The sequence below is a fragment of the Anoplolepis gracilipes genome, chromosome 1 (genome assembly GCF_047496725.1).
Source record: "Anoplolepis gracilipes chromosome 1, ASM4749672v1, whole genome shotgun sequence".
NCBI classification, from domain to species: domain Eukaryota; kingdom Metazoa; phylum Arthropoda; class Insecta; order Hymenoptera; family Formicidae; genus Anoplolepis; species Anoplolepis gracilipes.
The window spans coordinates 2,283,775-2,311,687 of NC_132970.1; the positions used below are offsets into that span (position 1 = coordinate 2,283,775).

The 27,913-nt window shown below is 32.0% G+C and overlaps 2 protein-coding genes across 6 annotated transcripts in view; one reads left to right on the top strand and one right to left on the bottom strand.

Annotated features, from left to right (window-relative positions):
• The window catches only part of LOC140670695 (WD repeat-containing protein 47), a 69,035-nt gene that overhangs the window by 3,225 nt on the left and 37,897 nt on the right, over positions 1-27,913 (top strand). The window contains exons 1-6 of one of the 5 annotated variants that reach the window (XM_072901411.1): positions 1,032-2,478; positions 16,606-17,305; positions 17,551-18,154; positions 18,384-18,732; positions 25,910-26,020; positions 26,411-26,486. In XM_072901411.1, coding sequence (XP_072757512.1) covers positions 2,306-2,478; positions 16,606-17,305; positions 17,551-18,154; positions 18,384-18,732; positions 25,910-26,020; positions 26,411-26,486 — 2,013 coding nt within the window. In that variant the 5' untranslated portion in view covers positions 1,032-2,305. Of the gene's footprint in view, positions 1-1,031; positions 2,479-5,979; positions 7,218-15,581; positions 15,810-16,605; positions 17,306-17,550; positions 18,155-18,383; positions 18,733-23,559; positions 24,109-25,909; positions 26,021-26,410; positions 26,487-27,913 lie in introns of those variants that run through there. The other 4 variants (XM_072901415.1, XM_072901419.1, XM_072901416.1 and 1 more) reach the window with 4 other exon arrangements.
• Positions 11,912-15,297, bottom strand: LOC140670720 (uncharacterized). The gene is made up of 5 exons (XM_072901450.1): positions 15,216-15,297; positions 14,584-14,955; positions 14,096-14,243; positions 13,366-13,913; positions 11,912-12,697 (listed from the first exon to the last, which is right to left on the bottom strand). Exons 1-5 carry the CDS (start codon positions 15,234-15,236, stop codon positions 12,110-12,112), a joined length of 1,677 nt encoding a protein of 558 aa, XP_072757551.1. The 5' UTR covers positions 15,237-15,297; the 3' UTR covers positions 11,912-12,109.

The following is a 27,913-nucleotide window of genomic DNA, read 5'->3' on the forward strand; positions in this document are numbered from 1 at the left end:
TAGAATAGAAACTCGCCAATATTCTGTTCGATGAATCTATGTGACTTACAACGAGATGTTTTTACAACAGGAGATTTCTTTCACGCAAATTTTCTTGTCGTTCGTAATCATCTAGTAGAGCAGCTCGCGATATTTAAATATCACGTTTCGTCGTATTCAGAGTGTGACCACAGTGTGCGTACAGTGAATTCTAAATACGTTAAGTTCCGTCAAAGCGTGTTCTCATTAACGCGATTAACGGCATCATAATCGGCTTAAGTAATTGCAAGATTCGCGCGTGTCCTGCGTTCTATTCTTTTTTTTTTTTATTTTTTTTTTTTTTTTTTTTTTTTTTTTTTTTTTTGGAGTATTGACGTAAGTGATTTCTCTTAACCCAGAGTGTCTACTATTTATTGGAAAAACATGGAAAACCTGGAATTTGAGGATTTTTTTTTTTGTTAAAAAGCAGAAAATTCTTATGAAATTTTATTGGAATTCAGGGAAATAATTTTTTAAATAATTTTCTCTTTGATAATTTTGCTTTCATATTGTAAACAGTGAGCAAGCCAAGTAAATTATACATTCAAAATATATTATAAATATACATCTATTTTTGTTTATATATTCAATATTTTGTTAAAATATTAATGTTAATAAATATTAATATTAATAAATTAATATTAATAAATATTAATTTTGTTATAATATGTTAACAAAATATTTAATATGCAATACATATATTTTTTGTAAAAGTTTTTAAAATAATTTTTTTATTTGGAATTTTCAACAAAAATACTTAGAATCAGAGAATTTTCAAGAATTTCTTTACAAGATTGAATAGACACCTTGTAATCTTCTGTGAGTAACCGAAGATAAAAGGTCTTCCTTTTAGTAAAGAGCTTATCGATTTTAGTAACTAAGGACCTTGTCATTTAATTGCTCTTTGATGTATGAAATGAGGCTCACTATAAGATTCTAACATTTTATCTGTGATTTTCCTCGATGTGCCAGTTTATAGATTCTTCTCTTTCATTCTTTATAAAAATTTTATCACATATTAAATAATACATTACAAATATTGTTAAAAAAAAATTACAAGAAACCTTTATTATACACTACTTTTATATCTGTATGAATGAACTAGGATTGAGTGGTAGTTGAAAAGACTTGTTGGTATATCGACTTTGACTTTGACAGCCAAACGGTTCTTAATTGACGGTTCTTGCAACGCATGTAATATTGTAACAATATAAAACGAAGAGCGATGTTCTCATGATGTAAGAGGATCGTTAAGATTAAGGTTGCCCGGTGTTTCTGAATCTCGCGACGAGAAGGAGAAACTCGTCATTGGCATGAGAATAAATCGAGTACGGCGATATATACAGGTTCGATATGTGCATCTATGCGTGCACACCATCGAGCAACGACGCACAGATCCGTGATTACATGTGCACACAAATGCGCCTGGAGCCCGCAAGGTGAATGCGCCTCGGAACCGGCGCGAGCACCTTCAGTCGTATCTTCTTCTTCCTCTCCTCGACATTGCGGCGTAGCCGCCACAGACTGGCATTTCGCAATCTCGCGTGCACTCGCCGTCCACAGCTCGCCGAAACCATAACCAGCCAGCCGACGACGAGACGCTCTGTGCTTCTCGCGTGGAATATATTTCGACGTCAACAATCCGAGAGATCATCGTTATATATCTAATGTTCATGGCATCACGCGAATAATATTCGACTCGGAAAAAAAGTGAAATCGCGTGTATCAGGTGCAGCGAAGGAATTGATTTAATTGATACAATATCATAATAAGGTAGTTTGATACAATCGCGGGTATATATAGTTGTTAACTTGCGAAACGCGGTGTGTCGTGCGATTTGAATTCAGAAAGAACAATTCATCGCGTGTCCAGTTGCCGGTGTCTGTACGTGACTACGTGCTGCATTATGCGGTGCATCGCCGAGTGCATTTTCGTTCGCCGGTCGTTCGCGGCGCGTGCTAACCAGATACGTGTACCATCGGCTCGGTGTTCATGTTTTGAGAAAATCGACAGGGTGATTTTAGACAATTAACTGACCTAGGATCGAGGACTCGATGAATTTTCATTGAGAAGTTTTGAAGAGAACGCATTTACGAGGTGATTCATGATCGATGACTTTCGTTATTGATATTTTCTCGGGCTTTAATCTTGCTCGGTTTATTGGGTGAGCTCTTCAACGATTCAAGATTGAGTAACGGGTGGAATTTTTCAAGTCGGATAGTTGAGGGGAAAGAATTATTTTTGGAGAGAAATCGGATCATATATATTGAATGCAAATTTATTGTGAATGTTTCATGCAGTGAATAGAACTACTAGTGTAGTGATTTTATTTTTCAAATACGCGTTCAAAACCTGTAATTTTCTTTGTCACGAGATATGGGATACGAATCTTATCATGATCATCGTGACATCATCGGCGGTCGCTTCGATTGAAGATTTTTCGAAGGATACATTAGGAAGGTATAGCGTGCTTTTACATTGTTATGGTTTTTCTCTCTTCTTCCATGTTTTTTACGATTACACATCAATTGCATAAATTATTTCATTAATTTATATATAACAATTTAAGTTGACACGCGCTATCATATGTATATTAATTAAATAAATTGAAAATATTGTTTTAATAATTGTGGTACAATTGTGTGATTCGAGACATTACAATCACGCGAATTCTGTCAGAAACTCGGACAACGGTAGTAAATTTGAAGCCGTTACACATTCAAGCTTCGCGATACGCATTGACTGGACGCAAATTACTCTAAACGGCTTTGCGTTGAGAGTTCCGTATGATTCCTGTGATAATGCGTGGCATCTTATAATATTTTTCAAGCGGTTTCAGATCCATTACTTTTTGCGTTAGACAATACCGCGACGATCACAAACGTGAGCAGACTGTTCCGATCCATCGCGCGCTCTAAAGATCTGTTCTCTTTGCTGTCGATCGTAAAAACATTCATTCATAGAAAGGAAAAAAATATATCACACGGCAAGAAAGAATTCGCGCGACGTCAGAATAGCTGTTGTTTTTTGGGTCGGTGAAATCCTCTCAGATCGTTTCTCCTCTCGAGATGAGAGGTTGAACGCCCATATAAACGTCGTTTATGCCGAAACGCGATCGGTGGATCTAAAGTACATTTAGCTCTTCGATCGTGACGACGCATCACGCAGTTGGACGTCGGCACGAACTTGACCTCGATCGTTCAATGAATTCTCTCTGGTTTTCGATGAAAGGTGCATTAGAAATAATATTGTGGAAATAAAGTAATTTTATTTCAATCAAGTAATGTACGTGTTGTATTAAAAACGATTATTTCATACGAACGTTTGATATGGATTAACAAATATTTAATATCATGATAATAAACAATATTTTTTAATATTAAAAAACAGCCATATATTAACAGTTAGGTATATTAAAAATAAATAAGAATTTTGTAGGAAGATTTAAAACATGTTATTATCATAAAATGGATAATTAATGCTGATAAAAAATAAAAATCTACATTAATTTAATAGAAGCTCTCTTGAAAGATTGATAAAATTACATAATATTAGATTTTGCAATATATAGATGTTAAAATCAATGAAAAATATCATTCATAAATCTGAACGTATGTATTCAATAATGATAGGTTATATTCACACCATATTTAAGATATCATATATTATGTATGCGTATTTCCACTATTTTACGTAAATCTTTGTTTGCATATAAATGACGAATTATGTCGATTTTTGTGTGTATATCAACTAATATAAAAAAAAAGAGAGAAAATCGTAAGTTATTCAGCCAGCAAATTCGACCTTGCGGCTTATAAGAAATTCAGAATAAAGACCCGCGGCGGTGAATCACTGATAAACAGGTCTACTCTGAGATTACATGATGCACGATGCCGCTCTGACAATATTTGTACTGATTACAGGACTCGTATCGTGTCATCATCATAAATGATTTAAATTACGTCGAAAATGATATCTGAATTATTTTTTAATGGAAAAGTCATATTTAATTATATGCGTGACTATTAAGAGTACAATTCTTAATTTTGACTCGTTTCTTTAAGCAGATTGCATTGATTTTATTTGATTACAATTGATAAGTCGCGACATTGATAAATGAGCTTTTTTCAATGATTATGAATGTCAGAGCATTAAGGTCATGCATCGATTGTTCGTGCTAAAATAGTACATATTATAGAATACCTTGAACTTGACACTGTAAAAATCTTTCCATACGATCGTGTCGAGAGTAAAGCCTTTTTTAGATGACTTATATTTATAATAAAATTCGACAGAGAATTCTGTTTATAATTTTATTACGTTTCACGCAATCTACATCTTTCTCTGAAAAATTAAAATACATATCAGAATACATATGTATATAGCGCATAAAATTATAGATAGATTTCTGTTGCGAATTATAAATCTAAATTAAGCTTCAGCTTTACATTTTATTATTTAGTTGTGTTTCTGTAATTAAAATAAATTACAATTATATACAATTATATCAAATAATAATATACATTTATATTAAATAGTGCTTTAATAAAATATTAATCTTCTAAATTTTACCGTGTTTATAAAAAAACAATTAATATTATTTTAAGTAGAATATAATGATATTAATTTAAAAAAAATTTTTAAATATGTATGTTAAATATGTATTTATATTATGTTATTTCGCGAATCGTCTATTTCTTTTTTCCATCAAAATATATATTTATAAGTATAATTTATAAATCTAGTTTTATATTGTATAAAATATCAATTTTATTAACGAAAATTAGTGTGGGTGTCGAATGCAAAAATGATTCATATATTTTTTCTCCCTTCTAACGTCATAATCCAAAATAACTGTACAGATACTGATTAGGATTGCTTCAACTTTCCGCGCTTTCGTATAATGCAAAAACCGAAATTGATATTTTAACTGAGAGTCACACTAAATTACGTGGAGTTAATCGGATTCTTCGCGGTCGCTCTTCCGTCCTAAAGCCGCTAGGAACACTATTTCCGAAAGTACACGACTTCAATTTATTACGCGCGTACGTGAGCACGGTTTAATGTCGGGACGGTAGGAAGGGATGCGAAAAGAATTGTCTGACTCGTAGTGGGCGCACGCTCAATTAAGGCGTGACTATATGTAGGAAACCGTCGGCCGCGCCGCAGCACTCAGGCCAAAGACGACGAAGGAAAGGGGGGCTAGTGTACGCTCAATTAAGGGGAATACGTAGCCCGGAACGGACATTGCTCCAGAACACGTCGCGCTGCGCCGACTTCGTCAAGTCCATTCTTATATCTCTCGCTCGACATTCGTCGAGGGATACGAGCGAAGGGATACTGCATTTAAGAGGTTTAATTCGAAGCTTAACTTAATCTCTACTTAATTAAACAGACCGATGTCCTTATATGTAAAGTATATTCAAATTTAATATTTAAATTAAATATTAGTTTTTAATTCATAAAATTTAATATTAATTTTTAACACAAAAGTGCTTGATAAAGCTTAATTAAAAAAAAAATAAATTATAAAAATCATGTTATTTGAAAATAACATATATACGTATACATAAGTGCACTTATTTTTATAAATTCATGGTAAAGATTATACTCAGATATCTCAGATATAAGATTAGAATTTTTATTTTGCATAATTATGCATAAAATTGATAAAAATAAAAAATTATAAATAAAATTTTATATACAGTATAATAGAAATTATATTAAAGAACATATTGGAAAAGATTATTATTATTATTCATTAATTATATATATGTAAAATATAGATATAAAAACATAAAGGAAAAGATAAAAATACAATGTAATAAAAGATATTATTAAAAGGTACAAATTAGATGGAAAATATATTTTTTATTATTTCTAGCGCACATATAAATTTCTCTCAACTTTAGCCTTTGGCCTTTGTATTAATTTTTAGTTATTTCTTCCGGGATTCGAAATGCTAATATATCAGAATATTAAATTAATTTCAACATAATGTATACAAGTCTCTTTCGAAGCCTTTTACAATAATATTTAATTAGTTTTACATTACTGTACGCGAATAGCAATATTAATTTGCTGCTAATTGCACTTGCCGTGTACTCGCTTCCAATTTTTTTAACCCGATACGCTCGCAGGATTTCGTCGGATTCTCTTTGCGAATTCGCCGTTATTCGCTTCGTTTGCCGTTTCTTTATCGTCGCGATTCCGCAAAAACCTCGTACAGATAAATACCGGCCTTCGGCAATAAGATACCCGCCATGAAGATATGTTTCTTGGACGCGGAAGTCGAACTGCCTACAGGTATTCCGAAGAAGGTGGCTGCGTAGGTGAAGGTCATGAAAAGGTTACGGGAAACTGGTACTTCTTGACGATCAGGTTCGCAAGATTTATCGAGTAGTTACTCATTAAAATTTCTCGCGTCGATGCCGTTAACGCTCAATATTTGAGAAGTTTTTGTTCGCGATCGACTCGTCACCGAATAAAATTGTGTTTAATTGGCGAGATTGACTTGTGTCTTGAGTATAATTATGTTTAACTGAATTAAAACACGGTTACATCACTACTGAGAGAACTCACGTATCATTTTCTTCAGTTCATTCATATTTAAATTGATTTAAATAACTTCCCAAAGTATAATTTAAAATACCAAAATAATTCTCACAATAGAGTTTAAACGCTGTGGCTTGAATTGTTAAAATTATAATTTCCCACTCCATTTCTCGCATTAGACAGCAATTTTCTACTTGCATCCTGATCCTATATAATGTTCGGCGACAATTTATTTCTCGTATAATAACGGATGCAAATGTTCACCAATGATGTCATCATCGAATCCCTTCTTGTCTCGTGACGCCGATGAGGTTACTCACCCGCGACCCCCCTCGTGATCGATTTCCTTGCACAGTCACTTTTGCACATGCGACGCGATTCTGGTGCGCGCTGTTCTTGTTCGCAGCACGTAATCGCGAGGGTGTCACTTCCGGCGCCGTCGCAGCGGCATCGGGGCGCCCGACGAGACCGAGTCAGTGCGTCGCGAGACGTCACTCGTACGTCACGTGCTCCGTCAATTTTATTTTTGAATCCTTTTTTTATGATTCGCATCGTGCGCGTGTGTGATATGTTACGGAATTCTTGACTTGCTTTCATTTCGCATGAATGTCCACCACGTATAAAAAACGCACGGTTCAAAAAAAGTAAATATATTATTTGTTCGTAATACATGTTAATAATTATCTGTAAATTATGTCCACAATGTAATATAAATGTAATAATTAGAACAATACCTCTATTACTGTTTGTGATGTGTGATGAGTTTTTTTATTAACACATTTAAATTATATTCTAGTAATTTTTTTTTACTTTAAGCTTTTGTTCATCTTTTGTCAATTTCGAATTCCGATCTTTTAATAAAATATTTATCAAATATTATATCTTATATAGCTTAAAATAATTTATAGAAATTGCAGTTATACTCTTACAGAAATTAGAGTGTATTATGCGTTATTTATATAATTTCTTTTTTTTTTTTTTTTTAATATCTTTTGTTTTCTTTACTATTATTTATAATATATATTTGTATTTTTATGTCGAAGGTAAAAATCTAGTCCGAGTCAAGTGACTCATACAGTGATATGATCTTCCAGTCTGAATCATCTTTGTGTTTTTGTTGATAATTTTAATAGCCTCTTATGACTTTTTTCTCGATTTCGCTCATTTATAATTTACATGAGCATTTCAAACAGCTTGATTTGTACATGTATAGGCATCGATAGCCAAGATCTTAACGGTTCAATTTCACTATAATGCAATTTAAAGCTTATCGGATAATGGTTGTAGTTGTCCGATCGCCTCAATTTGTTAATTTTCTTTCTCCTATTATATCTTCTCTGTTATACCGTGCGGATTTTCTATCTTAATAGCTAAAGAAGGTTTCACGTATATAGCGACACGCGCCACCAGTGATTATCTATAAGAGAAAAGCATCGTCAGTAATTTCGTTTCTGCACACGAGACTAAAACGCATCGAGATGAGTCATCGTGAGATATATGGCAAGATTTAGTTTCGTTTAAAGAAGCGACACTTTTACTCTGATTATTAGCAATCATTCTACGTATGTGACGTTCATTGCGATTGCTTGTAATTTTTCAAGAGTGTGAAAATACTGTTTTTGAACTTATTGCATATATGCTACAAAATTGAGTGAAGTACTCAGTTGAGAAACTTAATGTGGTGAGACTTAACGTTGACAGATTTAATTTAGAAACGTATTTAACATTGAGAAATTAAATCTAGTGAATTAACGTAGACAGATTTAATTTGGCAAGGAATATTCACACGTTAATATCATTCTTGCAATAATACGGTGTTAAATATTCGATAACATAGTACCTACGTTGTATCTGCAATATCGAAAAGGGCTTCAGTAAGCTTCGCATTTTTCCTTTTTTATTAACCAGAAGTAAGACTTCTTGAAGGAACTATCTTCGCGGTGAGTACCGTATAAAGGAACCATTAGCTGTCTCGTAATGGAGGTATTCAGCGGGTCAGCTTTGACCCCGTAAGTCGAGACCGGTACCGGTATTCGAAGCTTGATTTACTCAAAGAGATAGGCGTCTTGCGACAATATTCTTGGTTTTTTTTTTCCTGTGGGTAATGTAAATTCTTGAGCATGCAATTTCTATCAAATCGAAGTTGCGGTTTTTTCTCAGAAAAACTTTGTGTTAGTATACTATAATATAAAGGTCATGTTTTTTTCGCTCTGTAAAAAATAACTTGTTAAAGAATATTTTTATTTTAAAATACATATAACTAGTTTATATACTAATCTGTAAAAGATTGCGTGTGCCGTGTTAAAATAATGGTGCGCGAAAATTATGCGGCAAAGAAATAAGAGATTAACTGATATTTTGTTACGCTTTTAATCGTGCAAATTTAGGAGGAAAGCACGATATGTGCATTTACACAAACTTGGTTGTAGGTTTGATTACATATGTGTATAATTTTATTTTTATATAATTTAGTTTATGATTAATATTTTGTATTATTATAGTATAATTAATATCCTCACACTTCTTATTTACAAAGTTATTGTTGGAATAGTTGTGAATTATAAACCGTATTTTTTAATTATGTCGCACCAATAATGTTAATATGAAACATATGATAAAACTGACATAATAATTTAATATTACTTATGAATATTAATTTATTAAAACGAATGAGAAAGTAGAGACTTTGTATCTATAGTTTTTATAAACTTTTATTATGCGGTGAACTATAGTGAAATCGATAGATGTGTAAATGTGGAAAAGTAAAGTGACCCACGTGAAAACGATATCTCGTCTCGTTTCTCGTTTGCATGCCCGATTAATTCTGCCCTGCGCCAAAGGCAAGACAGGATGCGCTGTTATATTGCATTGCTGAAGGGTTGCGGTATAAATTAACTCTAGAATACTAACAGAAAAAACTCAAAGAAGTTCAAAATTTTTTGTCTTAAGTTTTAGTTTTAGTTTTCTCAATTTTGTATTTTTTACTGCTATAATTCTTATATTTAAAATTAATTATGTAACATATCAAGATAATTTGGAAAAATTGGTTGAATCTAATGTAAACAATAGTGATCATCAAAATTATATTAACATTTTAACAATAAGATTAATAGAACGCTTCTTGTTGCAAGAGATGGATATGTTAGAAAGCTAGTATTAACGAACGACGTGGGAAACGGGGACGACGGCAAAGAGTCAAGGAGATGTTAAGGTTGAAGTTGAGAACGACAAAACGCATTCATCGAGTTTAAGTTATTGTAACTCACGAGTATTCTTTTTGAAATCCACTCGAATGAGATTTTTGCTTTTCAAGTCTTTCCTCTTTCGCGAATCGAAGTTAGGATTATTTATTTTTTTTAACGAAAAATTGTATATATTTTTTTATTATAGAGAGAAAAAAATGAAAAGTCCAAAAATCTAAAAATTCAAATTCTAATAGTAAATAATATAAAAAAAGAAATATTGAATAAGATTGTAAAGAAGATGTAAAGTACAAAATTTTCAAGTTCTTAAATAATTAAAATATTTAAAAAATTCGTGGATTAAGTCTCAGGGATTTTATTATTTAAATATTCGAGAGGTTCCTACAGGGGGGAATATATTTTAAATTTTATTTTATTATATTTTTTTTTTCAACTTACTTTTTATAAAATATTATTTTTTTAATTTCATGTAGCTGATAATTCAAGGATTCTTAAATCTCGTCAATATTGTTAAATTTACGCCTATATTAGCTAGCACAAAGTGATAATAGGCCTTGTATTTTGATATAATTAAGGTTCCTTGTTGACTAGTTAATTAATGGTTAATTAAGCCAGGTAACTCGCCTGTTACGAGCATAATAGTCGATTCCCGATCATTATTACATCAAACGTTGTGGAACACTTACACCAACAATTCATAACTTCCGTCTGGTGAATGAACTTTTTTGTAAATTTCGTGCCGATCAATTAATTATGTCTGATGACAGTATCGTGTTTTATGCAGGTGCGTAATACAGATAGAATAACATTTTTTTATTACAATTTCTAAATCTATAATGAAAACTTTTATCACATCATCGGAACAAGAGATTTAAAAAAAAATTTTGCGAATCAATATATCAAAAACTGAAATTTATTTCATGATAATGATGCAACGGCAATAATTAGGTCGTTGTAAACACAGATGCGTATCTTTTAAATCTTGTTTTATAACTTTTAGCGTACTTTAAACGCCTCGGTGCTTTGATACCTCGAGACACGTTATTATACGACGTGTTTACGACTTGTTACACGATTGCCAGCCATCAACCTCATACACGTGCGTTTGAAGTAATCAACGATGTGTCTCGATCAATGATCGCAATTGATTCCGCATAAAATGTTCACTACGGATTATTATTTACTTTGTCTATAGTATTATGTCAGCTGCGATAATTTGGATACTCTGTCGTCAAAAAAACGACTCGGAAAATATAATTCTCGTTTCTTTTTCGATGCTTCTTTTTGAATCGTATATCTACTCTTCCGGTAGATATAATAAAAGATGAATATTCGCGTATCCCATCAGGAATTGAAGAAATTGCATTTCATCGCAGAGAGATGCGCCCCGGAGGCGAATCAGAAATTGCTCTCCATCAGTGTTTGCGCTCCTTTTCCGGTAGGCATTTTGCAGACAGATGACGACGGACGCCTCGATATCTGCGCTCAGCTCAATTAACTGTCCCGGCAAATTGTCTGAAATTGAATTTTCGTTTCATCACTGTGTATATCTATACCAAGTACAATCAAAGTTACGTTTGCCGGTGAAAGTATTTTCGGTGTATATATCGTGATGTAATTTCGGACATAAAATCCGGATATTGTTGAAATATCAGATGGTTTTTATTTAATCGTGCAAACATTCTCTTATTAATTATCTGAAGATAAGATATACGATATTACAGTATCATATTTTTGCAATTAACATTATTATTACGTGTTGTTACATTTATAAGTGTTTTAATTATTTATTTTAAAAAAATACGTATATTTAGAAGCCTGAAAATTAAGAGTTTAATAAAATTAAAAGTTTAAATGCTAATAAATTCTAAATACTAATTAAGACTATCTTTTATGATGCGATAAGCTCTACAGCATATAAAATAAATATAGCGAAGAAGACAGCGATTTTTTTAAATATATTTATTTAAAAACTTAATACATGTATAATAAATGTATGTTTAATATTTTAATCTTGTAAACATTTTAATAAATTAATATTTTATTTTCTATTTAAAATATTTGATTCTCTATTTAAAAAATAATAATCTATAATTATTAAATCTATAATAATTATTAAAAAAATAATAAAAGTTTATTAATATTGATAAAATGAGTGGACGGAGTATGATGAGGGAAACATTTGTGCCTGTCTAAATAAAGTTATGCGTGCACGGCATGATAAAGTAATTATAATAAATGGATCATGAAAAATCATTACGGTCAATCGACTCATTGCTTCAAGGTAACATGGTACGAATCGATAATAGCGTCGTATCTGTAACAGTAACTTACTAATAATAAAGTGGAGACGAAAGCGGGTAAAATACATTTTGATAATTATCATAATAATATTTGGAATAATGTTCCGGTCTGTAAATAACGTGTGGCTCTGTTATCGGATAATAGTATAAAAATAACTCCTTCCTTTGTGGTATATTTGAAGCAATGTATCTCACTGGTTCTGCACTTCCAGGATTAATATTTCCGTAAATTATGTCGTCATAAATTTTAGTTGAAGGAAGATTGGGTAAATATGCGGAATTTTTTGTAATGTAAATCTGATAACCATCAGTCAGATACGTATTGAGGTCAGGTGTGTATTCGTCGTCATAGTTATATTCTTGATAGTTCTTGATAGTCTCTAAGTTATTCGGATAATCTTTTGTAATGTCTTTCAGGTAGTCATTCAAATAATAGTCCGGAAATGCGTGAAAAGGTTGCGGTGGGCTAGGATTTGGCACGACCATTTTGCTTCTTAAAGACTCCTCGTTAAACGGATTTTTAATGACATCTTCAATGTCTGTCGAACATAGACCATTCGCACAAAGATATGCTTTTATTTCATCGTTTCTTGGTTGGGCTATGAAATTTGTAGTTTCCTGCAAATAGAGATATGGAATACATCTTATTCATCATTTTTGCTGCGATATCTCTTTTTGTCTTTCTAAGAAAATCACATTGCATATTGTATAAACTATATGAATATAGTATATATTGCACAATACAGGTAATTTATTTTCAAAAGATACTATTTTCAAAAATTTCTATTTTTTTAATGAAAAAATGCATCAAAAGATTGATAATAAATTAATCAATTAATACACATTTTTTTATTTATTGATTATTATTATAAATATCTTAGAAACTATTATAGTATATTAGATAGAAAGAATCTTGTCAATTTTGATTTTTATATAATCTCAGAAAAGATTAATCTTGAAACAATCACAAGAACAACCAATTTGTTTTTCATCAAGAAAATTAATATTTCAAATAAACTGTGAACTTTATAAATTATATTAAATTAAATGTGAGGTTTTAATAAGAAATATCAAAATATAATCTCTTAATTATTAATTGTAATGACTAATTAAAGTTTTATAGATCCGATAAAAATTTAAAAATTTTTGTCTACTCAAATGTAATTGCTCTCATGCCAAATATTTCCTTTGTATTATTATAATATTGAGAGCCCTTATTTTACTAATTAAAATTTTAAAAATTCTAAGAATATGAATTATGTCATTGTTACGTAGAATCTTCTCACCTGCGACGATTTCTTCTTTAATCTATTTTGCACTGTCTGGTACATATATTTCCTTCTATTTGGGTTGTACCCGTATGAATATATGGGTGTATATACTGGTCGAAAACTGAAGGCTGATGATGGGAACAAAAAAGACCATGGCGATCCAAAGCCATAGTAGTTGTTATATGCTTCCTTTGCTGATGATTTCATCTGGGGTGTAGTTATCGAACTCGAAGGTTGCTCCAAATTTGTAGAATGGACATTGGGAATGACACTTAAATTTTCGTGATTAGTACTAGATGGTTCTTGATTTTGTTCTTTTTCCTGAGAAGTTAACGTTTGTTGTGTCGGTTCGGTTACTTTAGCAGAATTTGGTGTAAATTGGGTGAGAAATACTGGCGTAATTAGACTAGCGTGATGACGTTTAGAAATTGAATGCTTTGTTTCGTCCTTCTTTTCATCTATATCTTTAGCTTGAAATTTAGAATTCATCTTATTCGGATCCAAGCCGAATAAAAATGGTTGCGTTGCAAAATCGCTTGGACGGTTCTTCAAAACTGGATTAGCTGATTTTGGAAAAAAAATTAATATATACTATCTTACAACAGTTTATGCTTGCATTTCACACTGGAATGCAAGACTTTTGAAATAAGCAGCGAATCAAGTTACATATTTCAAGTTATTTCGTAGAAATGTAATTTTATAATTGTTTTAATTTTGTAATTGTTAATTGTTGTTCAATATTTACCATTAGCATTGTTAGATTCATTTTCCGGAAGCAGCGAGTCGATGGTAGGATTTTTAATGTCGCTTAGGGACGGCTTCGTGGCCACATCAAAGATCGCGGATTTGACGTTTGTAAAATCGGTTGATCTTTTACGCCGATAGTGTACTGCCTGAAAAAATGTTATACTTAAGGAATCTTAAATATATATAACTAGAGCATTCAAAGAAAGAAAATTATTTGGCAATAATATGATATAGCATACATATATTTATAAGTTGATCTTATATATGTATTAAAAGTATCACATAGATGTTACATTGATTTAAAATGTCAAATATTATAAAGTGATATTAATATGAAATTTTGTTAAATTGAATATAAAAATATTATTTTGTTAATGATTACAAAATTAATGATATTTTTTTCTAATTTTATTACTTTATTTCTGGTTTTAATATTATTTGTATTGTGTTACAAATACAATAATTAAGAGCATGATGAATACTTACCGAAGGATGAGGATGGGCGATGAATATCGAGGGATGCATATACTCATGGTCTCCTTGCTTTACGTAATGAAACTTGCCAATAGGTCTTGACATGTAATCATGATAATGGTGTGGATATCCTACCAAGTCTGATTGAACTTTGTCTCCTGATATATAATAGGGATGCACTGTCTGAACTTCTGAAAGATGTTGCTTCAACTGTTGGGCTGCTAATTGTTTTGCGTATTGTTCGGCCGTAGATGGTACTGTGTAATGTGAAACATGCTGATATTGTGAATAAGATGGGTTGTTGCTATCTTGATGTTCATAAATGGGTTGTTCGAGGCTGTCGGTGAATGTGATTTTTGCCGACGAAATTATCACCGCTAGAATCTGTAACGTTTAAACAAACTTATGCAAATTATTCTCTTCGACGAAAGTTTATTTCCAAAATTATTTTTAAATAATCTAAACTTTTATTGATTATTGTAGCATTATTTAATTATAATGATTTTATTATGCAGTAATTATTTTTTATAAAATTTTTTATTAATGCTAATTTTAATAATGAGTGACTTATTGTTAGTTATTGAGTCTTTAATTTTAGAAATTGAAATTTTATAAAAACATAAATATAAGAAAAATTTACTTACTAATTGTCGATATGTGAACATTGCGATTTCTTGTTGCTCTTGCTGCAGTTTGTCTGAGACTGAATCTTCGCGGTCTGTCGCTAAGCGTATATAGCCAATGAAATGCTGATATATTTGTCGCGTTCTTTATAATTTGATTAGTTTGCACATTATGATTGAAACTGTTTGAGACGAAAATATGACACCAGGAAGTATTAAAAAAGAAAGAAATGCATTTATTAATCATTCCGTAAAATTGTTGGTGTGAATGGGATATCATTATAATATAATAGTTAATTATAATATAATATTATAGATGCGTTATATATCATAAACATTTTAGTAAGCTTTTTTTAACAATTGGTTTTTAAATGAACTTTAATGATTATTATACGATGGTTTGATTCGCTGGATTCCGTTCGTTACAACACACGATTGCAAAATCTGGCAATGATATGTACGATGTGGAATGCGCGAAAATGCATTTCCTTGCGAGAGTTCGTTGCACTTTGAGGCTAGCGCACCCGTAGACGTGCCCTGATTATCGCGTAAGTGGATGGCTGGACGTTGATCTAGACTTTTCTCTCGTTGTAGGAACCATACCTCCGAATACAGGTATGTTTTAGAAATCTCCCGTTTGCATTATTTTTGCCTTTCGTTGTTCGTCTTTCGTATCACACGCGAAAATTGAAACCAAAGTATTAAACTACCGAGCTAAAATCGGTAATTTAATATAGCGTCAAATATTTTATATAATAAAAAATTCTATATAATATATTCGTGATAATTTCAATCCTTGTCAAAATAAAATTTTTTATTCTTTTTTTAATTATAAAGAATTATTTCATTTTAGTATGATGCATGCTTGATTTTATTGCATAATGATTTTATCGAGTATGGCTTTTGCCGACGAAATTACCACCACTAGCTGTAAGGTTTAAACAGATTTATACAAATTACTCTCTTTGACGAAAATTTATATTTTTTTAATTATTTTTAAATAATCTAAAGTTTTGTTGATTATTATTGTCGCAGTATTTATTATAATTATAATGATTTTATTATACACTAATTACAATATATTTTTTATAAAATTTTTTATTAATGTTAATTTAAATACTGAGAGGCTTATTGTTAGTTATTAAGTTTTTCTAATTGAAGAAATCGAAATTTTATAAAAACGTTAGAATTATGTATATGAGCATGTTTATAAAACTTTCGGACTGTTAATGAAAATTGTATAGACAACGATTTAATATTAATTCCAAATATAAAATTTCTCTGTAATTTATCCTTCGAGAAAATATACTTTCTTGCGAAGTATCTTTCTTACGAAGATTCTTACGGAGATTGATGTCTTTCGCGATTCTTGTCGACTGGCATGTGCCAATTTATTCTGGAAATTGTCTAGGTTGCGTATTCGGTACGTGATGCCGGCGGCGCACCTGACGCTGCGCGAGGAGGACGTGGTGCGACTGACCTTGGAGTTTCTCCACAGCCGTGACCTTCACATCTCGCAGCTCTCGCTCGAGCGCGAGACCGGCGTGATAAACGGCCAATACAGCGACGACGTACTTTTTCTCCGTCAGCTGATCCTTGACGGACAATGGGACGACGTGCTCGAGTTCATCCAGCCGCTGGAGGCGCTCTCGGATTTCGACATGAGGAAGTTCACGTATTCGATCCTGCGTCACAAGTATGTCGAGCTGTTATGCATAAAATCCGAAGCAAATGTCATTGCCGCTGGCACCAACGGTAGTGTCGACAATGCTGTGGAAGAGGTCGTCAAGGTGTTGAGTGATCTTGAAAAAGTCGCTCCCTCCAAAGAAGAGTACAGCAGTCTATGCCTGTTGCTTACTTTGCCGCGATTGACGGATCATCTACAGTACAAGGACTGGAATCCCAGTAATGCTAGGGTGCAATGTTTCCGGGAGGTTCATCCTTTGGTAGAGAAGTTTCTGCCGGGCGACAGAAAAAGTATCGACTCTGCGCATCCAGTTACTTCGGCGAAAAACGATCGACTCATTCAGCTTATTATCAAGGGCATCTTGTACGAATCCTGCGTTAATTACTGCCAAGCAAAGGCTACCGGGTCGAAAGAGAGCGAACAGGTAATTTTTATTTTTTACTTTTGTATTTTTATTGTATTTTACCACATTATAAATAATTGAGTAGAAATTTGACAGAGAATTAATCCTGAAATTACATTCACATTACAGTTATCTCCCTGTAGATGTAAATTATGTACACAATTATTATATCTACTAATTTTAGACTTTCGAATATTTTATATATTTTAATATATGTATTTTGTACATTTAATTTAATTTTATTTCTGTATATTCTCATGTTACAGGTAGAGATGAGTTTCTCGAGGCTACTAGATGGGTCTGTAGGTTTTAGCGATTCTGATTTAAGTTTACTCTCATGGCTTCAAAGTATACCCCCTGAGACATTCGCTGTACCTTTCGCGCAAAGAACTTTGAATGTGGACGTGGAGCGCTTGGAGAGACCCTCTCTAGAAACTTCATGGACGGAGCACATGTTGATAACGCCGATAAAACCAAAAACTTTTCCGCACAGCGCTATGCCGTTTACCAGGCCAAGATCTGCCGCAGACATGATGTCTCGTAGTTTAGTGCCGGCTCTAGAGGCTGGTCTCGGGCCCAGGAGTCCCGGATCCAAGAATACGGCCATACCATCTGCGGCGCTCATGGCGTTGTCTATCGGCGATGTGAACCCAATGTCTAGATCGTCCTTCGCTAGCTTCCATCTGACCGGCTTCAAAAACAACAAGCTGATGAATACTAGCGTCGATAGGCTCTTCGAGAACGAGGGTGACGTCTTCCTTAGCTCGAATTACGCCGAGTTCCAACAGCTACCTTCAATACAAGAGACTACGACGAATACTCAACCTAAAGCTCCACCGAGGACGAGAGGACACTCCAAAAGTCCCGAGGGTGAGATTATAAAGTGTATAAAATCGTAACATTTAAAAATTTTAAATTAATTGTGAATATGCAATATATGAAGTAGAGAAAATCATTGATTTTTAAATCTAATTATAATTATGTTCATTTAAGGGGACAAATTCTATAAATTTATAAAGTTTTGATTTATTATTTTAATTAATTTACATAGTCTTAATTTTATTAATTTCAAAATTAATGAATTGTTCTACATTAATAGGTGTGGAGATGGACCCTTCAGCGACATCCACGCCAGAACGTAGAGTGGGTGGCAGGGAATCGCCGGCGCTCTCAACCGCTAGAAGTTCGAGAAGAGATTCGTTGGCGGAAAAGCCTACTGGAGTTGCGGCCAAAATTACAGAACCAACTGCAATCCCTGTTAGAGCGGTTATAGCTCCTGGCGACCATCTCGAACAAAGTTATAATGGTGGCCTGTTTAAGGAGTACCAGAAGCAGAAGCAAAGATTGCAGGAAACTATTCAGCAAAAGGAAAAGGAGAGAGACGAATTAGTTAGGCAACTAGCGGCCCCGTTATCTATGCAAGCTGATAATAGACTGCAGGGAGAAGGGTAAGTGATTTTACTAATAATTTTATATTTCTTATATTTTATTAGTGAATTGTAACGAAATTGGAGATGTGAGATGAAGAAAAATCAATTGCTCTAGGTAGCATTAGTGTTATATTAATTTTTATTTTAAAAAAAGAGATAATTTTACACATAAAAAGAAGAATAAAATTAAATAAGAGAGATTTGCTATTTATGATTCTTAAAAACTGCCAGAAAGGAATTTGTTTCTAATTAATAAAGCATTAAAAAATACACAGTTTAAAAATTATACAGTATGTTTGAAGTATCAAAAAATTGCGAATTATATAATTTAGGCTGGCCGCCGCATTGTTAAATAAGTTTGTATAGTGTTAATATTGTTTATATCGATAAAATAACTCTGTTGGAATGCATTCAATTATAAAAGTTTAATCGTAGTTCATTGCATTCTCTAATAGATGGCGATAGTGAAATGCTCTGTTGTGTTTATTATGATAAAACATGTGCCAAGAAGAGAGTAGCTTAGGTTTAGACAAATTTACAATTAGACCACAATGTGATGTCGATCAAAATAGCATTACTCTCCTATGAAATTTAATGAAAAAAACTGCTTATTTTAACTTTTTGATATCCATCCCCTGCTGTTGATCTCGAATTATGAAAAATAAAGTTTCAATCCTATCTTTTTACTTCTTGAATAGAATCTTGATTAAGTTTTGAATATTATGGAACAAGAAATTGATTGTATCAATATCGAGAAGTATTTATATATAATATTTCCAATATATATATATATATATATATATATATATATGTATATATATATATATATATTTTTTTTTTACATTTATTAAGATACTTGAAATAATTAAACTTGATACTTAAAATTGATCAAAGATCTCATGATTTTTATTTAAAGATAGCGTAACTCGAACATTCAAGTTTTGATTACAAGAAATGATTCTAAATGTATTTTCATCGATATGCTGTTTCACAATCGAAATAACCTTCGAGAATCCGAACATTACTCATCGAAAGATCGAAATTAGAATTCACGGTTCATTGGCATTGATCGCTAACATTTTGTGTCCAAACCGGATACCGGATGCATTATAAATACATACAGCACAAAGTCGTGACCCTATACAATTTCGCCATTGATCTCGCCCTATCTGTGACTCACATACATACCTTCACCATACATATTTATGGTTGCATTGTTTCATTCATAGGTGTGACTGTACAATATTCTATAAAATGCATGAAACATGTAAATTTTATATTTAGATCTGATTTGAAATTATGTACATTATATATATAACATTTGTATAAATTATTCTATTTATTTAAATTAAACAAAACTTTACAATTTTTTACACAAAAATATCGCGTGCTTTTTTAATTTAAAATCAAACATGATATAAAAAAATTTTAGAAATAAAATATAGTAATATAAATTAAGATAATAGGACAGTTTAACTGTGATGTTAGTATGATTGTGTACGAGTACATTGTCCATTTACATCTTAATAATTTTATTATTTTAAGTAAAATTTTTTGCTTATATAATTTAAATTAAAATTTTAGTTTACAATATTTACTATTTCTAGTATCAAAATTATTATCGGTTGTTATTTATCTGTAATTGATAATGTCTTTAGCTAGATTGAAAGGACCATCTTAAAATATTCGTGCATTATGTTTTCTGAGTATTAACTATTTAATCGTGTCTCTAAATAAATAGTATTTTCATTAGTAATAAAGTACAGTTCCATGAATGCACGAATAGGATTGGTTAGTAATCGCATTAACGTTTTCGAGGAATGAGTCGAGAAATTAACTCGGTCCAAAGAAGTCTCGAGTATCAGGCACTTCGTTAGCGGCGAAATATGGCGTATTTAGACGGCAATGTTTCGCGGTCGAGATGGAGGCCAACGGGAGCCCTTGATCCTTTGACGAGTTCAACAAATGTGGTTATTTTTGATGATTTGCTAAATTTATCGGACGATGGTTCCGTTTTCAACGACGTATATATACAGCTACTCTTAAAATACATATCTTGTCTTTTTTCGAAACATCAATGGAACGAACACAAATGGAAAGTAATGTTCTTTTATCTAAATTAATTCTCGAAATTATTGCGTAATATTAGGAAACGTGAAAAATTGGAGAAATTCTTATTTAAATTCACATAAATTGAAAATATACATATAAAATATAGATATGTATCACATTTAAAAGTACGAATTTTTAAAAAATATTTTCTATTATATTTAGTACATGAAACAAAATTTCTAAAATACAAATAGTTCTTAAGAAACACATACACACGATATTATTTTTAAAAAATTCCAATTTTAATTACTTGAATAAAATTAGTAAATAAATTTACATTACAGTATGCATATGTAAAAAATATTTTATATCTAAGAATATCTAAGAAATTTAAAAAAATATTCGAAAATAAAATAAATTATAAAATTTAGACTCATCCGTAAGAATAACATATAAGAACAACGTTGCTTGTTAATGTCAGTCTTTCTAATAATTTAATTTCCACTAACTAACACTTGCAATTAATTATAAGCGTTACCATATTCGGAAATATCGCTGGAGCAAATATACTTTTACCGTCGATTGCTCATGGAAGTGTAACGCATTTCTATAACGCGATTTTCTATAACGAGATGAGAAATTACTTACTTGGTTTGATGGAATCCAATGACGCCAAAGAGACGGATTCTCTTGACATCGGTGAGACTCGGCACAGTTGGTTCGCAGTCACCTACTTGCGCGTATACGGCGAGATGCAGCACGTAATTAGAACGCGCGAGTGGCCGTCATTGGTAACAAACGAGGCTTTGTTGAACATCATCGGAATACGAAATAATCGCGATATAGTCTCTCTTCTTCTCTCGAATTAAAGCGCTTCGTTTAACATTGAATACTCTCGGTATTGTGGGTTAAAGATGAATAAAAATTCACCTTAAATAATCGTTTCATATATCGATGAGTTTATTTATTATATAAGTTTTAATTGTGTGCTTTATTGAGCGCGATTATGTAATTTATAATTAATTTCTTTTAGCGCTCTGCAAACTTATATAAAATTCATTGATATATATATATATCGATAAGTTTTATATAAGTATTTTTCGAGAATTAATTCGATAAAAAAACGTTCCCCGATATTTTATTTCGCAAAAAATATCGGGGAATGTTGCTTTGTTTATATTTTAGGAAAATCCAACTAATTAAAATTAATACAACTTTTAAATAAACAGAACATCGTAATTTTCCAATAAAATTAATAAGTAATAATTAATATAATCATTAAAATTTGATGACTCTCGCTCTCTTTCTTTCTTTCTCTCTCGTTAATAATTATAATTTTAAAAAAATTGATTTTTTTATCATTCAAAATTTATTGCATTAATATATTAATATATGATATATTAAAACAAAGAGTTAATTAATTTTATAGCAATATAGTTATTTCTTTGAAGATTAATTTCTGTGCATAAGTCATGTTTGCGAATATACTCGTTAATTATAAATTTTATATTTACAAAAACATGCGCAGTAACACATTTTAAAATGAGTAAGTGAAAATTTGTTGATTGCGAGCGAATAAAAAAGATAGCAAAGAGAAAAAATGTATCAATATATTATTTAATGCATTGACACCAAAATATTTTTCGTCGACGATGTAAAATCCTACGCGCGATTTTAAGAAAGCAGAACGGAGAATTTCTTTGGCGATTGTATGGGCTGCGCAAACAACGTCATTTGAAAATTCATAGGAATTCGTGTTCGTTTCTGGCGTAAGGCAGAAAGTGTAGCGATATGTGCAGACCATTGTGCGAAATTGAATATAATTCCCGTGTATCACTTCAACTGCGAGAAATAACTGTGAGGCTCGGAGCTTCTGTCTCTTGAAACGGGGCATCTGCCAGATGTTCCTTCTCGAAAGCGATTGTTCGTGCGATCGTACTTGCTGTTCTTTCTCTCGAAAGTTATTTAATGCAACCGAAAGTAGTTGATAAAAGTATGTTGATAAAAAATTCTACTAACATTATTATCTTCTATCTTATATTTAAAAAATATTTATTTATATATATTTTAAGATTCTTGAATATAATAATGAAGGTACACATGTTTTAAATATCTGAGTTCAAACATTCGTTATAATTTTTCGAAATTGATTGAAATTGTTCAAGCAAAAATACAAATAACAATTTAAATACTCTTAATATCGTAGAAATTGTTTTTTATTGTTGCATAATTATTTTCATATATTATTTTTTTTGTTTATACAATTTAGCAAATCCTGAAATGATTTATCCAATATCATTTAATGCTTCAGAATAATATTTTTCGCGATTCGTCAGAATGAGCAAGCACGGTTATCACATTCGATTTTTAAACAATCGAACGTTATTTAATCGTAACACCTCCTGCGTCATTATATTTCCTCCCACTTATAATCATTCTCGATAATTTTTTTCCTTAACTTTCTATTTTTTATTAAAATACGCGAAAGGAGAGTGAGAGATGTCGACACGCTGTTTACTCTGTGAAAATAGCAGGCGCGTTTTTCCCTTTATATCCTTCACCTATCTCCGCATTTACATTTACTTCCTTTAAAGAGCTGGTGAAACTTTCTATGCGGTTACGCCGCGCCAGCTGATCGCCGTGAATGCACCGCGTGCGCGTGCAAACCGCCGCGAATCAAAGCGGTCTCTCATAGACTTTGTTATTACGAGCGGAGTTGGAGCCGACAGCTCGGACGAGCTCCAGTCAGAGTTTATGTCGCTGCCAGGCGGAATCGTAGTCGCCACCGCCACCGCCACCGCCGCCGCCGCCGCCGTCGTTATTGTAGCTCGTGATACTCCACGTCGAGTCTCCTAGTCGGCCAGTATCGGTTCGATATTGCCCGTAGTTGCAACTGTGCAAAGGTACCGCTTGTATTTCGAGCGCAACAAATCGAGCGCGGATTCCGCGGCTTCCCGAGCGGTCAAGTCATCAGTGTCGGGCTCTTTACTTTTTTCTTTTTTCTTTTTTTTTTTTTTTTTGCATTTTGCGGTGCCGAGAGAGTTCGATCGCCAAGTGCATTCCGATTTAGTAGTGCGAAAGAAACCCCTCGATCTCCTCGTGACATTTTTACGCTCGTTGACGCAATCATTCGTGCGAAGGGAGCGTGATGAAGGCGTGAAGTTGCGATTTGCAACGGCCAGGAAGCATGATTTATCACAAACCGACGACGCCACGATTCCGTATCGCCGAACGGATCTGCGTGCAACCTCCTGACAATCGGCCGATTTATAGTAAACAGAACAGTCACAGTAGCACGTGCAGCCTCAAGAGTGCTGGTTCTATACCGCCATGCATAAGCCGGTAAATACTGTTGCGTTTAATTTAAATTTCCTGAAATTTGCTCAATATTATTTGACAGAATTAGATATTTTAGCGATTTGAAAAATATCGAATAAATGAATTTAAAAATTTAATCTTAAAAGTCTAATAAAATTTGGGAATAATTCAATTTTAATTAGTATTTAACATAGAAAACGAATATTTTAATAATCGAGAGAACAAATATTTTAAAAATTATTTTTCAAATAAAATTTATGCTCGGGTATATTTAGATGCCCTGTCAATTGATTAATTCGATATCTTTTCTAAAAGTGGCTTTAAGTGTATCATTAGATTATTCAAGAAATAATATAATTTGAAATATTTAATAATAATACGAAATTTGAGATGTTATGTGATTTTTAGGTTGATTAATGATAAATACAACTTATGCGGTATTACACTTTGTTATTTATTAATATCGGCAAATATATATATGTTAACAAAAAAAAAAAAAAAAAAAAAGATTAGTAACTCTAAGCTAATTAACTATAGCTACGACTTCTACGAATATTTAATCTTTATATATAATAAACGGCACTTATAGTAAAAACTTGAAGTTGCATTGAGAGCTCATGTCGCAACGGAAAACGTTACCTCGATTGAGAACGCAGCACGCGCCATGATGCAGCGCGATTTTGTATAACGGTAACGAAAACTGAGCCATAATCGACTGGAGATTGTTTCAGTGATTTACAGGATATGTCGGTAAATCAAACCGTTATATCCAAAAATTGGCAGCTGCTTTATATGTTAACCACTATTATATGAGAGCGATAAGATTTGCTTTCACGCGCGATGTGAATAATTACATTAATTTATAGTCAATAAAAAATAAATTTCGACAAAATTAAGATGTCAGTTTTTCAAAAAATTTACGTATATCCAGTTTCATGAAGAATAAATAACATTTCGCGAATTCACTCTGCTCATAAATCATTTAAGATATAATTTTTAATCCCTTGTATATGTATATGCGGATGGTACATCGCCAGAAGGTGCGAGTATAAATTCGAAAAGGTCAAGATAGCTATGTTAAAAGTCGGAGGATGATTACGAATCTCGATAAATTAAATCTTGTTTGAATAATCGAGGGAGCCTCGCAATTTCTCGGACTTCATTTCTGTTTAATGTACGAAAATCGCGGTCATGGTTAATTCCCAGGCTCATTCTTCAGAAGTGGAAAAGAATAGAAGCTTTAACAGGATATAGCGAATTATCCGTAGTGATTTAGTAAAGAAAACCTTTGCTTTCTGAGAATCAGAAGAGAATATTATCTATTATAATTTAATGTTTACAATTTTACGATAAAAATATTTTTATTTTCTTAAGCAAAAATCGTTAAACAAACATCAACAATCTATGTGTTATTTTACATTTAAATTACAATAATTTATACGTATTTTTTTTTATTTTTTAATTTATTGCGAAAGTCATTCATGCATTTCAAACTTTTTCTGGATAAAAAAGTTAATTTCAGACTTACATTTGTCTGCTTCTCAAGTTTGGACGTGTTTTATGTGTCTAGCAATTATACGCAGTTATTACGTGTAACGTATGATTACTCGCTGTATTTATCAATATAATACGGCTTAACAGCGAGATTGCCGATCGGAACGAAAATGTCAACAGAAACTGGCGTTAATAAGTGACAGACACGATTGTAGCACTCCCGGTCATAAATTCCTCGCGCTTTTAAGAGAATTTATGATCGCGTGTACAAAATTGACGAGACTTGAGTGCCGTCAGGAATTATCGTTCGCATCCATTCTGGCATTTGCAGCATAAAGCAGCCATTGGGAAGCAAAGGACCTTCGCCAGTTCACACGAGTACACCTGTCCGGTCTGGAATCCAGTCACCGAAGCCTACGATCAATGGATCAGATCCAGTCGCGTAAGTTTTCTCTATGTTACATTGCTGTAAAAATCTTCCTATAATCCTACTGTGAAGCATAAGCGAAAATTTATGACTCTGTCAGAGGCATTGCATCATTTAATATATCGGTAGTGCTTACAGTGAATGGCTTTCTTTCTGATCTCCCGTAGCAATAAATCCCTTTCTTAAATCTCTTTCAGTTTGTTACTTTTCCGTATTTTATATTACTTAACGAATATATTTATAAATTTTATTTTTTATTATTATTATACGTATTACATTCATACATTTACTATCATATTATATTCATATATTATTATACATCTTTCTATATTTTTTTTATATATTATTTATATCTTTCTATAAAATTATTTATTTTTACAAACGTAGAGCATGTATTGGTTGCAGGAGACAAAATTCGATGTCAGGTGGTGTTTATGACTCAAGGGTACCGGAGGGACATTATGATATCATCAAGTCAAAGGTAAGTCAATCGCTAAATATTGCATGTTGTTTTTTGCAACACTGTCGTTTATTTTATATCCACGAATCTCTGACTACTTTTATTTCCAAGAATGTAATATTGCATTTATAACCTTATCTTATTTAATACTATAATTAATTATTCGATTATCATGAATATAAATCATAAGCGCGTCGCTTCAACATATTTATAATAATGTGTCTAATCGTTATAAAAATTACACATTATCAGCGCCTTATCTTTTTATCCGTTCTTCCTTATTTCCGTAGACTTTGACGTAAAACCTATAATTCGTTTATAGTGCCGTTCTTCAGAGAAACCGGCTTTCACACACATTTTCCGCGAATCGATTGAAATACAGGGCACGTAAAGTCAATCTAAGTCTCTACTCCCTGTATGTCGTTTCCGGTGCAACTTATAAGAAATTTTAAGCTTGTTACCGCCTTCCTTCATTTTTGCCCCGAGCAGGAAATGTTAATATATTTAATGTTTAATATGAAATAAATTAGTACGTTTATAAATATCTAACAGTATATTGCGTATGAATCTGAATAATCATGAATGATAATTGCTGAGGTTTCTTGTAAAGATGTTGGAATTATTATAAGATGTTGGAATTACTATATTAGAATTATCTTACTTTATGAATTAGCTATCACAAAGCAAAATAATTTTCATCTTTTTTGTATATATAGGATGTCTTAAAACTACAATACCGTACAATCTTTTAAGAGCGGATTCTCTAGCCAATTTGGAGATGATTTTTCTTCAGCGAAAATATTAGGCATCAATAATTTTCAAGTTATAAGCGATTAAAAAGAACTTTTCTAACTTCGTAAATTAAATTTTGTGGAGTTAAAAGATTAACACAATTCTCTAGTTAATTTCAAGTGGAGTTTACTTTAATAAAATTTCAATCACAAAGATGTATAATAACGAAAATTGCAAATTTGCAAAAAATAACTTCCTTCGACATTTTCGCTGAAGAAAAATTGTCTCCAAATTGGCCAGAGAATCCGTTCTTAAAAGATTGTATGGTGATTTTAGAATACTCTGTAAGTATATTCTCATGTTAGTACTTTTTAACAAATTATTTCTTCAAATGCGCGCATTATTAAAATTTATTTTTCAATTTATATCCTTATATAAACTAATAGGAGTTTTTTTCAGTTGTTTAGAAGAAGTATAGCTTTTTTCATTGCTGATCTATTTATGGTTTAATTCTCTTCTTGTTATTGATTAGTCATGGTTATTAAGAAGTTGTCAATTAAACATTGTAATTGCCTCAACTGTCAATTAACTGGGATAATCTTTTTTGATTTGGTAGATCTTATTTCTTGTTAAATCTTTATTATATTCTTTCTTTATTATATTCTGCTCGCATAATATGCTACTTTTTTGAAACATATTTTTATATTGCGCGACAT